Consider the following 19,520-nt stretch of genomic DNA (forward strand, 5'->3'; position numbering starts at 1 on the left):
CATTTCAACAGAATCATCATCAGTCACAGCCGCCCATGAGATCTCATTTGCTAATTTGCCAGGAAATACTTGCCTGGGACTGGATGCAATGTTCTGGGTGATCTTCTAAGATACTAGTGAACCCAGTAACAAGACCCTAGGGAAGCCCCCAACCCCTTCAGGCCTCTGCCTCTGATAGGGAATGACAAAGCCCCCCGACCTACTTATTTCCTGCAAGATGGGAGAAAGACAGGAATAATGAGATAATGTCTGCAGAGTCCAATGCAGCTTTTGTTTTTCCTGTTAGTTACTATCTAACTACTGTCTTGACTTGAGAAACTGCCTAAAGTACAAATAAATCTTTACAAACTTTTCCTTAAGACTTAGGGTTTTCTGTTTTGTTGGTTTGCAGCTGTTTTCTTTGATCAAGAAATAGCAGACATCAGATTTATCTGCGATCAACCTGGGCAATACACCCAGGCTAAGTCACATGACTCTGTCTTTGCTCAGGCTTATTCCAGAACCCTGGGAAATCCCTTCACCTCTTGGCACTCTCACCTTGAATGCACAGTGATGACAGTGTCCCCACCTACCTGTTTCTTATAAATCGGGGAGAAAGAGTGGGACAATGAGATCATGTAAAGAGCTGAATGCCTACAGAGTATAAGCTCTCAAAAAAACATCCATATAAAAGCTCTTATTGACACATGCTTTTCCTTTTGACAAACATGGGATAACATAACATTTCAAACCAAAGGCCTACTTATACAAGAGAGACAATTAAGAGTATGAAACATTATAGCACTGTGGCTTTGTGGCACTCCCTTATGAGAACAGATTCTAAGAATGTGAAGGTGGACAAAAACTACAGTGCCAGCCAGTGCCAGTTTGGTTTTTGGAGATAGCTCTGATCTGATTCACCTGGAGACTTGGTACAGCTGCTCAGAGACCCTCAGAGACAAGTACTGCGCTCTTCCTAGGGAGCATTCCCAAATCCTCCGGATTCCCACCACCTCATAGGAGATTTACCGTGTAGAGGAATAGGGTGACAGCAGTGGAAGCTGTAAACCTATCAGCCATTGTGAGGGGAGAAGGATACATGAATTTTATCAACTTGCAAACAGGCTTCTTTCTAAGGCATGTTTTCTCCTCACTGCCCCCAGCTGAAAGATTTAGTCAAGTTCACATTTGTGCCTGTCAAAAGCTTTAAGAAGCCGCTAGTGACCCCGGTCACCTTGGGGAAGAATGCAGCTGTCTGAAGAAAGGCACTGGAGGAACTGGATGGGCAGAAGTTCCCCAAGCTGCCATCAACCAACAACCAAATAGTGTTGCTGTGAGTCTGAGTACCGCTCACTATCAGTGGCCTTCTTGACCTTGTGGTGGATCCCTGGCATCCATGGCCTTTGTTCCCTGTCCGACCTCTGCTACCCAGACATAGGAGAAATAGAACCTTATCTTCGTGGACTATTTAAAACCTTAGTGCATGACCAGCCTACCCTTTTCCGGATTAAAATGAGGACAATGCTAAACATACAAACAGAACAAAATAACTAGTATGCCACTGATTAAGAAAACTGAGGTAACTGACATTTATATTTAAGATTTTGATAAAACAAGGCAGGCAAAAACGCTGTATTTCTACTTATAAATCGTGTAATCAGTCTGTTTACTGGACTTGACAAATATGACAAAACCACCAGAGAAATTACATATATAAGTGGAACTGAATTTGCTATCATAATCACAAATTCACAGTGAAATATAAATGAAAGTAAAAGATTCATTTGGCAACAGTTTGCCAGTTCCTACAAGTTCAAGGATGCCATAATTTGTAGTCATGGCGTCCCTAACAGGGACATTCAATCTTTGGCAAATCATGTGGATTATTATGATGGAAAAAATAGCTATCCTTTCATTTTTAATTCAGAATGCAAATGAGGGATCCCATAATATACCAGAGGAGAAACGTGTTCCAAAAGTCACATGTATCAAACCGGAAGAGTGAATTCTTCAAGTATGTGTTATTTAGCAAAAGGAAAATTCTTGGAGACAAAAGGGTAACCATACAATAGTGGTTATTGGACTGGCATAGAGACAAAAATCTGCAGTCTGTATTGCCATTTATCTTTGGTGCCACAATGTCTAACTTTGGGTACAGTTTTCCATAGATATCCACAAAGCTAGCATGACTTCTCCATTACTTTTTTAAGAAATGGCAGGAGGTACCAGATTCTTTAGTGGTAACATTCATAAAATGTTTTACTCCATAAAATTAATTACTATGATAGATAAGAGAAAATATTTCTTTTACTTGAGTTAAGCTCTTAGAACTGCATATATTCTTAAGAGAATTTCAAAGATCAGAAAATACTACTGTTTCTACTTAAGATGATAAAAGGTATGACAACCCAATACCTTTGACAGTCTTGTCTTTGTTCAGGAGGAGAGATATTACACAAATAAGTGTTTTTCTTCCTGGTAAGCAAGATTTGGTACCATTTCCTAGTAAGAGGGACAAAACAGTGTCAAGCAACACACTCCCACTTTTTCAATCTAACAGTTAGCTTCTTTGTGGCAAGAGAATACTTCATTTCCTAACAGTCAAATAAAAGAAAACCAAGAAGAGGGGAGAAAAACATTTTCTCAGACAGGTTGACTCACTCAACTTTCAGTAGAATCCCATTATCACAACATTACTATACAAACTCTTCTCCTTTATTCTACTTATATATTCATTTGAGCTTTTTCCAATAAAGATTTGGGAAGAAGCTGGATTCAAATATAGAATTCATGTAATCAACATTTAGAAAGCAGTTATGAAACGAGAGATTGCTAACAGAAGCTCCTCCATACATCTTGCCAAAGGCAAACATGGCAATGCTGTCTAACATGTTAGTACATCCCCAAATGGGCAATTTTTCATAGAATGAAAAGTACCTAAATTCTAAGGTCTTTTCATTTTTTTCTCCAGGAGAATTTCCTTCTTTTTCCCCTGAACAATATTTGGATTCTAGGAGACTCTGAAGTAGGATTTCAGAGTTTATTTCAGAGATGTAGGAATTAGCTTGACCTTTGCTGAATGGTACTTGCTTTTGAGCTCTTCATAAAATGAGTATGTGCTAGTCATCAATAATATGGGCCAAACACGTATCTGATATATTTCTTTTGAAGGCTTTCATGTACTTTTGTAGAAGTCATCTTAATTATCCTTGTAGATTTTCTATTTAAAGACTTCCAGTGGCTGCCACATCATCACTGTGACACAAGGAAAGACAAGTACTTATTATCTGCAAACAGAAAAACTGAAACGGAGGATCTATGTAGTCTACCTAGAGATTACGGTTAGTCAGGGAACAGAACTGGCACATCCTTTCTTCACTAGATCTCACACGTCCTCACCCCTATGGATGACACAAAGACATTTACGTGTCTGTCTGCCTTCCCCTCAATTACTACATATATGTAAAGACTTACTTTTTAATTGTTAATGTAGATATTTTAAAAACATAAGGTGTATACTTAATAACCAAGCCTCTCCAAAGTTATTACAATCCTGATCTGAGGTACTAAGATACGTGATTCGTTGGTAAGAGCATAGATTTGGAGTCAGGAATTTGGATCTCTGTTGAGGGGCTAATGTGACCCTGAGCAAATTCTTTCCAGGAATCCTCAGCTGTAAGTGAGCCAGCGATAGCTCTCAGGAGTGAATCAAATGAGGTAAGGAACGTGATTGCTTAGCACGATGCTCTACGTGGTAGCTAACGCCCCTGCCATCAAAATTATCAAGAGCCCGGCGTAGATTTTGGGTAGTTTCTGACGAAGAGTCTTCAGTTGTTGAACGCAGAAGAGAAAGTACTGATCTTGGTAACGGTAAAACAGCTAAGGAAGAATAGTTGGCAAAGCTGCGGTGATGAGAATCTAAACCCTGACGGAAGAAAACACGAGAAAACGGAGGAGCGCTACCCCTGGGCTGTGGATTAGTGGGAGCACTAGGGTAGGGGTGTGTGGGGCGGGCAAGCGGGTGGGGAGCCAGAGGGGGTGCGGCTGTCACTCACGCGGGGGTGACGCCCTTGGGCAGGCCTAGGGCGTTGACGGCCACCGGGGGCGGCTGCGAGGGCAGCAGGGCGCTGAGGAAGGCCGCGGGCGTCTGGCTGTGGCCGAAGCGGGCCGTGGGCGAGGTGCACAGGGCGGCCGGGGCCGCGCTGGGGAGCGGTGGTGGTGGCGGCGGCAGCGGGAACACGTCAGGCACCGGGAAGGCCGTCGTGGGGCTGAAGACCGGCGGCGGCGGCGGCGGGGGCGACGGCGAGGACTGGCACCACGGAGCCTCGGCCTCAGCGGCGCCGAAGGACTGCGCGAAGGACGGCGCCGGCGCGCGGCCGAACTGCTTCAGGGTCGGGGACATGGGCGACGGGAGGCTGGAGGAGTTGGGGCTGGAGGCCGGCGTGCCATGGCCCGACGCGGGGCCGAGGTTCTGTGCGGCGATGAACTGCTTCGGGCGCGCATAGTTGAAGGAGCCGGACGACTGCATGGCGGGCGCGGAGCAGCGGGGGGCGAGCGCACTCATGGGCTCCGGGCAGGCGGGCGACACGCAGGCCGCGAGCTCGGGGAAGGCGGGCGGCGGCGGGAAGGGCGGCGACGGGGGCGCGCTGCGCGGGGCGCCGGCGGGCGGGGGGTGCCGCGTGCCGGCCTCCTGCTCCAGTCGGATTTGGTTCTGGAGTTGCTGGATTTTCAGAGGGTCCCTGCGGGGGGGGGGGAAGAGAGAGAAAAGCGACACCTTCAGAGAGGAAACTAGAAGGAATGCTCACAGGGGGCCGTGAGGTTAACCTGTGGACGCAATCTCCGACGTTTGCCAGCTCCAGACTATTCCCCGCTCCGAATAACGCACAAGTCATTTAGCCTGAAGTGTGTTCCCCGTTAGGAGTTCTGGACAAAACGCTAAGCAAATTAAGTATAATCGGTTATCTCAAGGTCTAATTTAAGCCCTACCTAAGATGATCCAAAATCAGTTTACAAAATCCGCTGATGGAAATTTTGTCTGACTTCCAGGAGCCATATTTCATTTTAACAGAACCAGAAATATGAAGAGAAAAACTTTTGACATGAGTTCTCAGTCCTTTCCTTTGTGGTCAAATTTTTGGAAGAGAATTCTATCATAAGGAGAAAGTTAAAAGAAAAGACAAGTTATTTTTGGAACATCTAGGTTAGTCCAGTTTGCCTACTTTAGCGCTGTCAACTCTGCATTCAGTAAATATCACAGAGTGATTTAGGGGAGAATAATTTCTGCATTTGTTGCCTATAAAAATGTATGTAGAATTTACTGTCACCAAAATTTTAGTAGTAAACCCTGAAGTGCCATTTATACAAACCTTAATACATACTGATATTTTGCGCCATGTCTAAAATACACAAATGACACCTATCTTTAATATGTAAGTGTTCAAAAAGCAATACCAAATTATAATAATAACAATGCAGTTTTAATTCCCCAATTACTTTCCACCAAGAAGAGATAGTTTGAATTTTAATTTTTACAAAAGTTAGTAAGCAGCTAGCAATTAGCTAAAGTCTAACTCTATTTTATTCTGTCAAGCTTTCCAGGTTAGCTGAATTTTACATCCAAGATGATTTTCCTTTATTCAGTGACCAAAGGCTGTCAAAAGAAACTTCAACAGAAGGTGGCAATATAGCAAGCAGCTAGAACAGCCATGAATAGGCAAAGCCATATTCCTAACTTTAAGCCTTTTAAAACTAAAAAACAAAACCCCCCCAAATCTCCTTTTCCATAGTATTTAATTTTTCAAAATCAAACTTTTAGAAACAAAGCAACGGAAGGAATTGAAGATGCCGATCAAAGTAAAAAAATAAAAAATAAAGACATAGCTCTTTTAGCAAAGTATCATTAGATATAGGAACATCTTGTCTTCCATCTCTTTCTATAATTATCCAGTGAATTAGACTTAAATCCACAAAAAGAACAAGAAATGCTTTCATGGGAACTGAAAAGTATAAATTAGATGGTTCTATTATGTATATAAAGTATATAGATGGCTCTGTATGCTTAATCTGTGCAGAGCATCAAAGATTTCAACAACAAAGAACTTTGTGGGGTCAGTCCTATGGAACTCAATTGGAGCCTTCTAAAAGCAGCCATGCCACTGCTAGGATTCACCAGATGCTGAAGTACCAGATGTCAGTGCGGTTTGGGTACACTGTCCAGCACATGTGCTCCTGCATTCATGTATTTAGAACTGGCCCAGGAATAGAACTCATAAAAACCACCCAATAGCTCTAAAACCCATCATCTAGCACTCTCACCCTGCATCCCTGAAAGCTCCTTTCTGATCTTCCCGCCTGTTCTATCACCTTATTTCCTACCTATACATCCTAGTCCTCAAATGTTCCTCATGAACATCAAGGAACCTGTGTACCTGGGTTGGGAGTGGTCTGGGTAGCCCTCCTCAGAGACACTGCACCTACGCTCTGGCCAGCTGGGCTCACCATGGCCTCAGCTGTGTTGTAAGGTATTTTGAGCTTGGCCTGGCATCAGCAAAGAGCTGTGTTTAGTGGCTCTGGCAAGGCTGCTACAGACTCACATCATTCCCTATATGTGGTGTGAGGACTCCTCTCCACCAAGATTAGGGAGTGGCTCCTGAGAAGATAGTCTTCAAAGAAGCCAGGGCAGGCAAGCCCAGACCACCACTATATTCTAACTCTCCGAGGGTCAAGCCTACTCATCTGGCCATTAAGAACCACGACCAAGTTTGTTAACCTCTGAGGGCTTGATGCTGCTGAGATGCTACTTTTCATAATAAGTGACAGTTCAAGAAAGTCTTAATGTAGCATTTCACAAGAAATGAACAGGTATTCTAGTGATTTAGTTAATAGTAGATATTGCAGTGAAGAACTTTGCTAGGATTTTACTCCCCCATTTTGCACTGGGCGAAGAATGAAATATGCAGAGAACTGGAGAGTGGGAAGGGAGAGTAAAACGGTTATTCTGAGTCATGAAGTATCTGGCTTGATTTCTGGCAAATCATAATATTTTAAAGAATACTTGAGTTAAATGGATCTGACACCTGGATTCTGAGATGATGAAATGCACAATTCTAAGTCATTTTCTCTGTCCTCATTAAGTTATTTTTATAAACTTTGATTTTCACAGAGATAAAGAGGCAAAGGGAATGAAAGGTACCAGAAAAAGCCTTTGGAAATTACTTAAATGTTATAAAAATTCATCACTTTTCTGGTCTCCCCATTTTTTCCTGCTGTCTTTTTTCTGAAAATGAAACTGCATTGAACCTCTTGGAAGTACTGTGTCAAGGCTGAAAAGTTAAGAAGTCTGGACAGCCCTAGTCACAAGGAGAATTTGACCGGTGTATTAAAAGTCTCTCATTCTGCACAACTAACTACTCCATCAACCACCCGCCTCCCCCCAGCCTTTTCCCCTCCTTCTACCACAACCCCAATCCAAAAGTCTAAGAAATTTCCTACTCCTACCCCTCCTTCAATTCAAAAGCCTTTGATATTTAAGGAAATGAGATGTCTGGACTTCTGTTATGCACCTGTCACAGCCCATTTACAAATGGGGAAACTTCAGGTAACATACTCAAGGTCACAGAGCATGTTACCTGTGGAGCCAGGTTAGATCTATGTCTGTGTCTGGCTTCTTTAACCACACCAGGCATGTCAACATGGAAGAACCCCCACCTCCAATGTGATTTAAAAAAAAAAAAAATCTGTGGAAAATTCTGTGGTTATCTTTCCCTTCTAAGAACTTTCTCCACTCATGCCTCCAAACAGCCACAGCATGAGGGCCTTAGGATCGGAATCATCAAAGTTTTAAATTTTTACACATGTAAGAATATGTTTAAGAATATCTGACTTCAAACTTGATTCTTCTTAGGGTAAAACAGTGCAAAGATGAGCAAATCTTCGCATCTCAGAAAGGGAATATGTAAATACTAACTCAGTGGATTCCCCTCTTGCGTTCCAGAAAATCAAGAACTTCCCTCTCCCACCCCAACGGTTTGGATGCAGATTTTATCTAGAAGAGTTTTACAGACATTTGGACGGGGCAAAGATTTAGATCTGATAGGGATAAATAGAGAGAGATGCAGAACCCAGTTCACTTTCCAACTCAGTAATCTCTCTTGCCACTAGATTAAAGCAGCCTTGGGAAAATGTAACCAGCCAAGTACCTGTGTGGTACAGGAGAAAAAGGCTGGAGTCAAGTTTGATGGCACTGACTGGGAACCCAACTCCACCAGCTACTAACTGCAGGGTCACTGTGAGGTTCAGGGAGCACAGTGCCTGGTGCACAGCACGAGCTCAAGAAACATTACATGGCAGGAGAGAACCACCACATCAGTTTGGGTTACTGTACAAAACGGACTCTAAGAAAAAATGGAGATAATGTTCTACTTACTGCAAGGAGATTTTCCTTTTTATCTGTTCCCACCGCAAGTGGTGGTCCTTCTTGTACTCATAAAACCACAGCAGGGGCAGGAGATGAGAGAGAGCACGAGTCAGGCACTGGCACTGGACTGACTTATTTTCAGCAATCCTGGGAGGTTGGTATTTTCATCCTCATTTTTAAAATTCTCCATAGATTAGTGAAGTCAAGTAATTTGTCTAAGAGCAGAACCTGGATGTGAAGGGCTGGTTGGCTCGAAAGCCTTGCACTACATCATTCTCTCCAAAGTGCTCAATAACAAGAAAAAAAAAGGTTTATTAAAATGTTAGCTTATTATTACTACATAACACTTGTTCTCTGGGGAACTGTAGCCCAAGCTCAAAATAAATCATGTGAAAGTAAACTTCTGGAAAACAACTTTTATGTAAATTGGAAATTCCCAGTTTGTCTCTCTGGAGCAATGTCTGGATTGTAAGAAGCAATTTATCCCCTGCTCGTATTAATAAAGATCGAGTATTTATAATTGTCTGGAGAAACTCTTGGGATCTTGAAGCTGGAAAACATTTGTGCTTTCAGAATAAATATGCTGTTGATTTATGTTTTCTTTCATTTTTTTATTGTGTGATACAGAAGCCATTGTATGATGAAGAGGTGCAGGACTGTGCCCTCTGAACCGAGAGCTCTGCTGGTCCTGCTGTTTATAGGCACTTTGAAGGCAAAGACAATGACCTCTAGCATCCTCACAACACTAACCCGACGCCCTCAGAACACACAATCAAACGGCGCATTGGCAGATGCACACGGTCAGTGACAGAAACCCAGTTCATTTCTGGTTGCAATTTCTATACCTCAGTCCATCAGGTGCATTCGAGAGGGGAGGCCTAGGATAGGAGGGCCCTGTACTGGACTGGGGAATTGTAAGCATTTTCAAATGAAGGTAGGTAAGTGAGTTAGGGAATAAACTGGGTGTTCCCACAACACTGGCTGGGATTAGCTCAGTATCAGATATATGAGAAAACTCAATATATTAACTCGGAACATATAAAATTGATTATAAAACTCCTCCAAGGCCTTCAGTTCAGGGAGTGCTGCAGTTCCAGCTACTTTATTATATTCGTACTTCAACTTCTTGTTCTTGCTTCTATTACTCAGATTTTATGTCTTCATATCACATAAACTAGGTACGCTTGGTGAGGGTCAATATCTAACAACTTGCTTTGTTTAGCACTAACTTATTCCTGCCCCCTTGGTGAAAGGTACATAAATCTTGAGAACAATCATTTACACAATAAAAATGAGTTAATATAAGCCAAATGAGGATGTACTACACTGGGTTCTGGGGAGGTGGTAGGTCCAAAAATAGCTAAGAATTTAAATACATTCCCCCCAAGGTTGGGGGAGAGGGCAGGGATAAAAGATTTGGATTTTCTACAAAGTACCATCGACAAGAGAATGTGAAAATCAAATTAAAATTGACACTGCTTGGGGATGTGTGTTTAACATTCACTGCAAAATGACATAGGTTTCTTTAGAAAAACCACGTTCTTTGATCTTTAATTTATTCTGAGCCTTTTGTAAATCATCCCGACTCTCTAGATAGAGCCAGGATGGAACATGATTAATTACATAGGAGGGTTCAGGGAAGAAGTGACCTGACTGAAATCAGCACACGACTTGAGTCTCTCTTAGAAAAGACTCGTCCTTTCCACTTAGAATAAGAACTGCATTTGGCTCTGCTACAGAAAAACAGGAGCTCTTTATGTCTTCATATATAAAGCTGATGTCTATTTGAAGTCATTCCATGTACCATGAAAAAGAGAGGGAGCGACAGCCGACCAATTCATAATCCTCCTGGGAACGTCTCCAGAATATCAAAGGATGGCTGTGTCTCTCACATAGCTCAGGGAATAAGGACTGAGAGGCTGGGCTGGTGTGCTCCCAAGGGCCAACACCGACTTGAGCTGTTCCTCAGACCGGGAATCCTGCAGCTGGCTTCCTGGATGCGGAGGAGTCTCCTTTAGGAGGTTTGTGGGGGTGCAACTCTCTGTGGGGTACATAAATGGTCGTCTGGCTCTGTGAGGGCTGCAGGATGAGTCCAAAGCATTTCCAGTCCTACCAAAAGGATTGTACCCTTTGATGCTGATGGTGTTTCTAAGTCCTAAGGAGTAAGCCTGATGAATCCGAATGAGGTGGAATCTGGCGTCCCAGCCTCAGCCTTTTTTAAGGGAGGAATGTGAGGTCAGGCTCTAAAAGCATCAATTCCACATCACAGTTAAATGCCTTAAATAATTTTCATTTCTGTTGCTGCATAGCCTAGTGGAAACAGCAGGAAGATATTAGCTGCCGATTCTTAGAAAAACTGTGAATACAGCAGACTTAACAGAAATTAATGTGGACTGTTCCCAATGGAAAATGTTTGGGATTAATTCTTAACATAGACAAAGTACACTTTTGAAGAGAAATCTGCTTTCTAGCCTTTTCTGTCAATACCTGAGGCAACACCCATGATTTCATTTCTCATTGAAACACCAAAAAAAGCTCCCTGTGAGACAGATGCTGAGGAACTTCCAGGTCTTAAGCATTTAAATTTCTCCGAGATTTTAAAAAATTGGGGGAATAAAAGGTGGACAAATAATTTTAGGTCTTATAATGAGATGAAGAATTCATGGCATATTTTAAGGTTTCATGGTTAACATTTCCTCAAATTTCCACGTCATCACTGGGAGGCTTGTGTCATCCCTTCGGTGTCATTTCCGTTTTAGTTTATGTTTGCTGAACCAAATGTATCTAAAACAACGGCGTGCAAAAACAACAGCGCGCATTTTGTACTTGCAAGAATGTGTTATCACTAGAGGCAAAGTGCCCTATCCTTCCAAAGAGCTAACCATCATCTGCTCACCAAGTGGCTGTATTCTTTATCTACTCACCAACGGCCTTGATATACTTGGAGAACAAAACAGTAGTTCTGTCACTTCTCTACCCTTGCCATGTTTTATCTTCAGTGTCTCCTTGTGCTCACATGTAAGAAGCTCAGTAAGTGCTTGCTGGATTTAACTAAAAGCCTCAGATTTCTCTACCGTACAAAACTAGCTATTCCATCAGGGGATGCGGCACTCAGACACACACACGGCTGCGTTGTTCTGAGGGAGCAGAGAGGGCGTTCAGATAAAGCCACCATCACACAGGCTGTTTACAAGTTAAGAGCACAGAGTCGAGCGGAGAAATGTTCAAATAGTTCAACTCCAATTCAGCCACCAGCTGTTTATGACTTTGGATAACTGGCTTATCCTATCAGGGGCCCAGTTTCTCAGCTTGAAAGTGGGAATTTATAATGTAGTATCTGTAAGGTCCTAATCAACTTTCAGATTTTATTATCCTTCCTCTTTGGTCCAGTAACATTGAAACATGGAAAACCTGATAGTAAAAGGAACTCATAAACAACTAACCAAGTCCAAGCCTCGTCTTTATTCATAGATATCTATCGTTCCCATGCGTCTGCTGTTTTCACATCCATGAAACTGTTTTTGAAAAATGAATATGTTATTTTCTGGTAAACAGAAATAGATTTTGAAGGCATTAGAGAAGGACACGAAAATCATGCCACAAATGACTCTTATAAAATCTCATCAAAGGAAGGATACTCTTACTCTGTAAACAATCATCACCTCACCAGTTAACATTAATGGCATTTTTTTCTTAATGCACATATATTCTCCGGGTCAATCCTGTCCATAAGTTAAGAAAAATAGCTTTGGGGTTTTGTGTGTCTCAGAACAGCTACCGTGGGAATTGGGTTGGATGCGGTTCTGCTAGAATGTTCTCCCTTACAGAAACGTGAACTGGTTCGTTCAGGGGTGCAGGAGCCACTCACCATTCTGTTAATAGACCTTTACCCTCTTTCCACCAGAAAACCTTTTTGTCCCTTGGCCAGATTTTGTAAACCTCCTAAAAATTAAGGCGTTTCCTTGACCATAAATCCAGTTACCTCTTGCTCTGGATCTGTAATCTGGGAGTGTCAGTTCAGTCTCTGTCCTCACTCTCGCTCCCTCTGCACAGACTACATAAGCACTCACCCTCTCCTTCTCGAATCACTCTTCTCACTGCCATCATCCTCACTGCCACCACTGTCCTTATTCTCCTGCCTTTGATACTGTACCCTTTCCTCACAGCTGCTTCTCTCACCTCCTGTGGGTGTCCCCCCAACTTAAGAACTTCCTGATCACCCCCTAATCTGTCTCTGACCCAGATCCCAATCCCGAATTCAGTTCTGCTGCCCAGTTCATAGAACATAAACTCATCACACCTAACGCAGGATGCCCCTCTCCCTTAATTTCCTCCCCCTAATAACGCATGATAATTCAAAGAGTCCCACAATCTGGCCCCAAGCAGTCCTAACTTCTTCTAACTCCCGCTCTATCTCCACATTTTCATCCTCCCAAATTAGTCTCATTGCCCCCCAAACTCATTTGGGTTTTCCTTCTTAGTTTTTTTGCATATCCTACCCTCTTTGGGAAGGCCCACCCCTACCAATTTCTCTTCATCCACCGAGGTGGTCTTCAATCTTTTGCGCCCCTTTCTTTTTTTTTTTTTTAATTTTTTTTTTTAAGGATTTTATTTATTTATTTGACAGACAGAGATTACAAGTAGGCAGAGAGGCAGGCAGAGAGGAGGAAGCAGGCTCCCTGCTGAGCAGAGAGCCCGATGTGGGGCTCGATCCCAGGACTCTGAGATCATGACCTGAGCCGAAGGCAGAGGCTTTAACCCACTGAGCCACCCAGGCGCCCCTTTTGCGCCCCTTTCAACAGCTATCTTTCCTTGACGTCCTGGTAATACCTAGCAGTTCTTCCTCCCTCCTGCAAGCCGCACCGGTCCTCCTCAAGGCTGGGACAGTGCTATCAGGGCTTGGCAGTGACATTCTCCACCCACACCCATGAACCAGATCTTCTAGAACCAGGTGTGGGTTCTCTGTGCTCTCCTGGTGATTACTGCAACGTTCGGCTGGCCAGGTATCGTTTTAGGCGGAATATGGGAAAGGTGACACCACCAGAGCTCTTATAAGGATGACAGGACTTACATTCTGGTTTTTAGTATCCAAAACATGAAACTCCCATCCCCCAAAAGGGAGTGTTTGTGAAGCTGGTAGCACAGTTCCCAATTTGGCATCTGTGCCTCACTCCCACCGGGTTCCAGGCAGCAGAAGCCTGTACCAGTGCCCATTTTCCATTTTATTTGGTTATCGGTCAGAAGCGCCTTGAGTTTATGTTTACCTTGAGGAAAAGTGTCTCGGGGATATTTTCAGAACTTGGTGAGAACTTTAGTCATCTCTAGGCATTTCTTTTCTTTAGAAGGGCCTGTTCTGCCCATTGCTGCCATGTTCTTTTTCAAAGCATAGATTGTATCCTGAGATAATGAAGCCGGTCCCCATACAGAAAGAGGAAATGGCTCTCTGTGTGTCCACTGTGTAGCAGGTCACAAAGACCTAACAGCAGGGTATGAACAAAACTGCACAACTGCGTGGGACAACTGTGCTAGGGCTGGAATCGAAGGCACTGATGATGTCTGCCCACAACTTCACGCTGATATCCAGACTCATTTTTCAAATGTTGTGGAAGCCCTGCCAGGAGTTACAACTGGCTGATAGTAAGTTAAAGAATGTGTAGGTGGAGGCCATACTTTCTTCCTGGAAGGAGAATGAGGCCATTGGTTGGTGACACCGTGGTAAGCATTCATAAAAGCAAGTGATGACTCACTAGCTGGTGGAGAACTGGATGAGTTCCTTCTTCTTCTTCTTTTTTAAGATTTATTTCTTTTAGAGAGAGAGCAAGAGTGGGAGGGGCAGAAGGAGAGGGTGATAGAATCTCAAGCCGACTTTACACTGATCACAGAGCCCAATGTGGGGCTTGATCTCATGACTCTGAGGTCATGACCTGAGCCAAAATGAAGAGGTGAATGCTTAACTGACTGAGCCACCCAGGCGCCCTGGGGTGAGTTCCTTCCTAAAATCAGTTTCCTGAAACTCCAAGAGGTGTGGACATCTGCTTTTATTATCTACCATTCTTCCCCTCATGTTGTACAAAGCAGTTAGTTCATCCCTTCTGTTACAGACCAGCTTCTACTCTATTCCTTGTGGGTCGGCCAGCCATAATCCCCAACCCTTGGTCACCAGGGTGAGCATGTGACCCAGGTCTAGCCAGTCATTGCTGGCTTCACCAAATCATTCCAGGATGAATATATGATCCAGGTCAGGCTGGGCCAATCAGGATTTTTCAGACTTAAGACAAGAGGGAAATGTGTCCCTTTGTCCTTTGACAGATAACTAAAAGGACAGAATCCCTCCGAGGTGCTGGCTGCCATGGAAGAGTCTACAGAAAGGAACCCAGTTCATAAAAAGAAGCCACTTTGGGGAGAAAAGCCAAGAGAGGTAAAACTGGGACGCTATCAATTTTAGCACCTAGATCCAGAGAGGCCGCAGATCAGTTTTATCTGTGAATTCCATGTACAAAATAACTGCTCCTCTCTGCCATTTTTCTTGCCGGGGGGCGGTGGGGGGGGGTGCTTACGTTAGTTCAAATATTCTCTAACACTTTGAAAGAAGTAACCTTAGAGACCAACCAGTCCAATTTCCTTATTTTATAGATGTGAAAATAGAAACAGAGAGAGGTTAACCAACACAGAGTTATCAGCTGGTCAGTGCCAAAGGCCTTACAACAGCTTCTTGCTGGTAAGAATAATATTAAAAATTAATAGGCCACCAGAGTGGCTTAGTCGGTTAAGTGACCAGCTCTCGATTTTGGCTCAGGTCATGATCTCAGGGTCGTGAGATTGAGCTGTGCAGCCGGCTCCTCGTTCAGCAGAGTCTGCTTGAGATTCCTCCTTCTCCCTCTGCCCCCTCCACTCTCTCTCTCTCAGATAAATACAATCTTCAAAAAAGTTGATAGCACTACCTAAAGTTGAGGCATCAGTAAGTAATGAATATATATCTTGTTCATAAAATTGTGAAAGAAGCCATCAGTAGGTCTGAAAACAAATGGCTTTTGAAAGTGTTGATCTCCAGAGAGCGAGAATAGAATGAGGTGGAGGAAGTCTTATTTTTGCATTTCATAGTGTCCTATCCTGGGACTTTGACTATTTTTTTTAACCTTGTGGAGAAAAAAATATGTTTAAAATCTATAAAATTCAGGGGCGCCTGGGTGGCTCAGTGGGTTAAGCCGCTGCCTTCAGCTCAGGTCATGATCTCGGAGTCCTGGGATCGAGTCCCGCATCGGGCTCTCTGCTCAGCGGGGAGCCTGCTTCCTCCTGTCTCTCTGCCTGCCTCTCTGTCTGCTTGTGATCTCTCTCTGTCAAATAAATAAATAAAATCTTTAAAAAAAAAATCTATAAAATTCTTAAGACATATAAATTATAAACACATTAATTCTTAAGACACATAACATTCCCGAAGCTTCTATTTTAAAGGTCACACAGCAAAAGACACAGTGCTCTTGTTTTAATAACTAAATATTCCCAGAAGAACATCTATTCCGGGTACCTGAAATCCCCAGGGGAGGCCCTTCTCCAAAGACTTTACTCAGGGCTCCTGGGTGGCTCAGTTGGTTAAGCATCTGTCTTGGGCTCAGGTCATGATCCCAGGATCCTGGGATCCAGTTCCATGTTGAGCTGCCTGCTCAGTGGGGAGTCTGCCTCTCTTTCTCCTTCTGCCCCTCCCCCCACTAGCACTCTAATAAATAAAATCTTAAGAAAAAAAAAAAAAAACCCTCAAAACAAAGACTTTGATTAATCACGACTACTACTACTGCTGACACCCGCAGCTTCGTCACCACCACTGCTACTACAGATCACAGAGAACGCTTACTAAGCACTTGCTACGTACCAGACACTGTTAGGAGTACTTAACCTATACCAACCATACTTAATCTTTTTTTTTTTTTAAAGATTTTATTTATTTATTTGACAGAGAGAGATCACAAGCAGGCAGAGAGAGAGGAGGAAGCAGGTTCCCCGCTGAGCAGAGAGCCCGATGCGGGGCTCGATCCCAGGACCCTGAGATCATGACCTGAGCCGAAGGCAGCGGCTTTAACCCACTGAGCCACCCAGGCGCCCCCATACTGAATCTTTATAAAAACCTTAGGAGAGAAGGCCTCTTTTATTATCTCCGTTTGGCATAGGAGGAAACCGAGGCACAAGGTTAAAAAGTAAGTTGCTGGGGCGCCTGGGTGGCTCAGTGGGTTAAGCCGCTGCCTTCGGCTCAGGTCATGATCTCAGGGTCCTGGGATCGAGCCCCGCATCGGGCTCTCTTCTCAGCGGGGAGCCTGCTTCTCTCTCTCTCTCTCTGCCTGCCTCTCTGTCTACTTGTGATCTCTCTCTGTCAAATAAATAAATAAAATCTTAAAAAAAAAAAAAAGTAAGTTGCTGGAAGGTAGTGGCGATGCGCTTAAACGGAGATGGCTAATAATTATTGTTATTGTTATGTCTCTCAAGGAGCAGGACTTATCTAGTACTTCCTGGTGCACTAGGATCCCTTCAGCCGGGGGACCTTTCTAACACGGGTTCCGCCCAATGCTTTCACTCCAGTCTCTTTGTTTGTTTGTTACCAGGGATATCAACATTGTAATGGATTTCGAAACAGCTACACAGAGAGACAACCTGGCTATGTCCTAGAGACGGTCCACATGTACAGTTTTAGGTGGGGAATGCTTTATGTTTCATATGCTGTACTTTGCAAATTTTTTATTTCTTGGGAAAACTGCCACCAGGCTATTCTCTGGCAGAAGTGACCATGCCACTACTGGGTATTTACCCCAAAGATACAGATGTAGTGAAAAGAAGGGCCATGTGTATCCCAATGTTCATAGCAGCAATGGCCACAGTCGCCAAACTGTGGAAAGAACCAAGATGCCCTTCAACAGACGAATGGATAAAGAAGATATGGCCCATATATACAATGGAGTATTATGCCTCCATCAGAAAGGATGAATACCCAACTTCTGTATCAACATGGACGGGACTGGAGGAGATCATGCTGAGTGAAGTAAGTCAAGCAGAGAAAGCCAATTATCATATGGTTTCGCTTACTTGTGGAGCATAAGGAATCACATGGAGGACATGGGGAGATGGAATAGGACAAGTGAGTTGGGGGAAATCGGAGGGGGAGATGAACCATGAGAGACTGTGGACTCTGAGAAACAAACTGAAGGTTTTGGAGGGGAGGGGAGTGGGAGGTTGGGTGAGCCTGGTGGTGGGTATTAAGGAGGGCACGTATTGCAAGAAGCACTGGGTGTGGTGCATAAACAATAAATTCTGAGACACTGAAAATAAATTAAAAAAAAAAGAAGAAGAAGAAGTGACAACGCCACAAACTGTGTGGCTTTGACTAAGACAGGTCTGAGTTTCTTCTGTGAAACAGAAAATCAGACTATTTTTCAATAGTTCCTTAAAATGTTTTAAAGTTCCTCCAAGCTATAAAATCCACCATCTAGTCTCTGAAGATTGGACATGTGAATATTAATTTGTTTTGTTAATGCATCTTTTGAGAGACTGCAGCACTGGGATTTTAAAAAATGATTATCTTCCACACAACACTAATTTTATAAAGATGACTTTTTTTTTAGATTTCTATTAACACAGGCCTATCGCTGAAGAGGTCAACATTTCTGAATAAATGATAAAGTGCCAATAACATTTTCTATATATTTCAGTCTCGCAAGGGTAAATAAATGAGAGGAATGCACAGCTGGACCTGAGTACTCAAAGAGTAATTGGTTTTCTCTTAATGGTTGACCACTGCTAGTTTACGTGTTAATGACCAAGATATCTCAGCCAAGGGTTCCACATGTGCCAGCAGACATTGCCTGATCACCAGGAACCAATTCCAACCACTCATCCAGAGGTTCTTAAAAAAACTCAAAAATGCATGCTGGCAAGCTCAAGAGATATAGCTTAGCAGTGTGCACCAAGAAACTTGTGACCAGCGGGAAAGAGCTGTTAAATTTTAAATGGCTTTGACCTTTCTTAGCTTACGACCAATTGACCTTGACATTCCTCAGAAGCCAAAGGATGAGCAGCAGTAATGGCAGTGCTTGCTGACTGACCTTCCCGCTCCGGAGGCAGAGCCAGTCCTTGCAGCAGTAAATGAAGTTTATCCAAACGTGTCTCGGGAAGAACCATGAGGTTCCCTCCCTGAGAAATGACTAAAACCACAAAATAATTCTTAGATAAAATGGCCCAGTTACTTAATGTAATTACTCTTTAAAAAAATTAGAGAAATGTATCATAGCTACATGAAGTTTCCACATGGTTATATTTGCCCTTATATGGTCAAGAGGCATTTTTCTACCGTTCTGTTGAATGGAGTGTTCTATAATACAGTATTTATGACCTCTTGATATGATAAAAAACCCTACAACATCTTGAAATGCCTTTTGAAAGAAGAAAACTTTGTAGTAGAGTCATCCATAGTATTGAGCTTGTTTTACTGCATTTCATTAATCTTTTCCAAAACATGTAAATAATGAAGTTTGCTGCATATGGTGCTGGGTTTTACGATTATAAAATTTTATATTAGGTGGCCCTCCCTTTAGGGAAGTCGTATATATACCTGGATGTGATTATTCTTTTTAAAATTCAAAACAAATAATGAAAAAGCTACTTGAGTATAAATATCTGTAAAATGATGTAAACAGGAGATTCACAGAATGATAGATGGAAGGAAACAGGATCATCTTGTACAACAGAATGAAAGGTAAATCTATTGAGGTGTCCCAGAGGAGACCACTGACAGAGCTTCAATTAGTAACTAGGTATTTTGCTTTTAGCCTCTCAAGTGAAAATACCAAGTTACAAACTTCTTTCACCAAAAGGCTTTCACTAACAAACCAAAAAGTCATTTCTGGGATGCCTGGGTGGCTCAGTTGGTTAAGCAGCTGCCTTCGGCTCAGGTCATGATCCTGGCGTCCTGGGATCGAGTCCCACATCGGGCTCCTTGCTTGGCAGGGAGCCTGCTTCTCCCTCTGCCTCTGCCTGCCACTCTGTCTGCCTGTGCTCACTCTCGCTTCTCTCTCTATGACAAATAAATAAATAAAATCTTAAAAAAAAAAAAAAAGTCATTTCTAACAAGAGTACAGATAAATAG

At 43.0% G+C, this 19,520-nt stretch overlaps 2 protein-coding genes across 5 annotated transcripts in view; one reads left to right on the plus strand and one right to left on the minus strand.

Moving 5' to 3' along the window:
- CBR4 (carbonyl reductase 4) overlaps window positions 1–14,727 on the plus strand; it is a 123,650-nt gene extending 108,923 nt beyond the window's left edge. The window contains exon 5 of the mRNA XM_047717719.1: window positions 14,705–14,727. Coding sequence (XP_047573675.1) covers window positions 14,705–14,712 — 8 coding nt within the window. The 3' untranslated portion in view covers window positions 14,713–14,727. The remainder of the gene's footprint in view (window positions 1–14,704) is intronic.
- PALLD (palladin, cytoskeletal associated protein) overlaps window positions 1–19,520 on the minus strand; it is a 416,923-nt gene that overhangs the window by 35,820 nt on the left and 361,583 nt on the right. For all 4 annotated transcript variants that reach the window (XM_047717711.1, XM_047717710.1, XM_047717714.1 and 1 more), the window contains one exon: window positions 4,035–4,718. In XM_047717711.1, coding sequence (XP_047573667.1) covers window positions 4,035–4,718 — 684 coding nt within the window. The remainder of the gene's footprint in view (window positions 1–4,034; window positions 4,719–19,520) is intronic.

The sequence above is a fragment of the Lutra lutra genome, chromosome 2 (genome assembly GCF_902655055.1).
Source record: "Lutra lutra chromosome 2, mLutLut1.2, whole genome shotgun sequence".
NCBI lineage: Eukaryota > Metazoa > Chordata > Mammalia > Carnivora > Mustelidae > Lutra > Lutra lutra.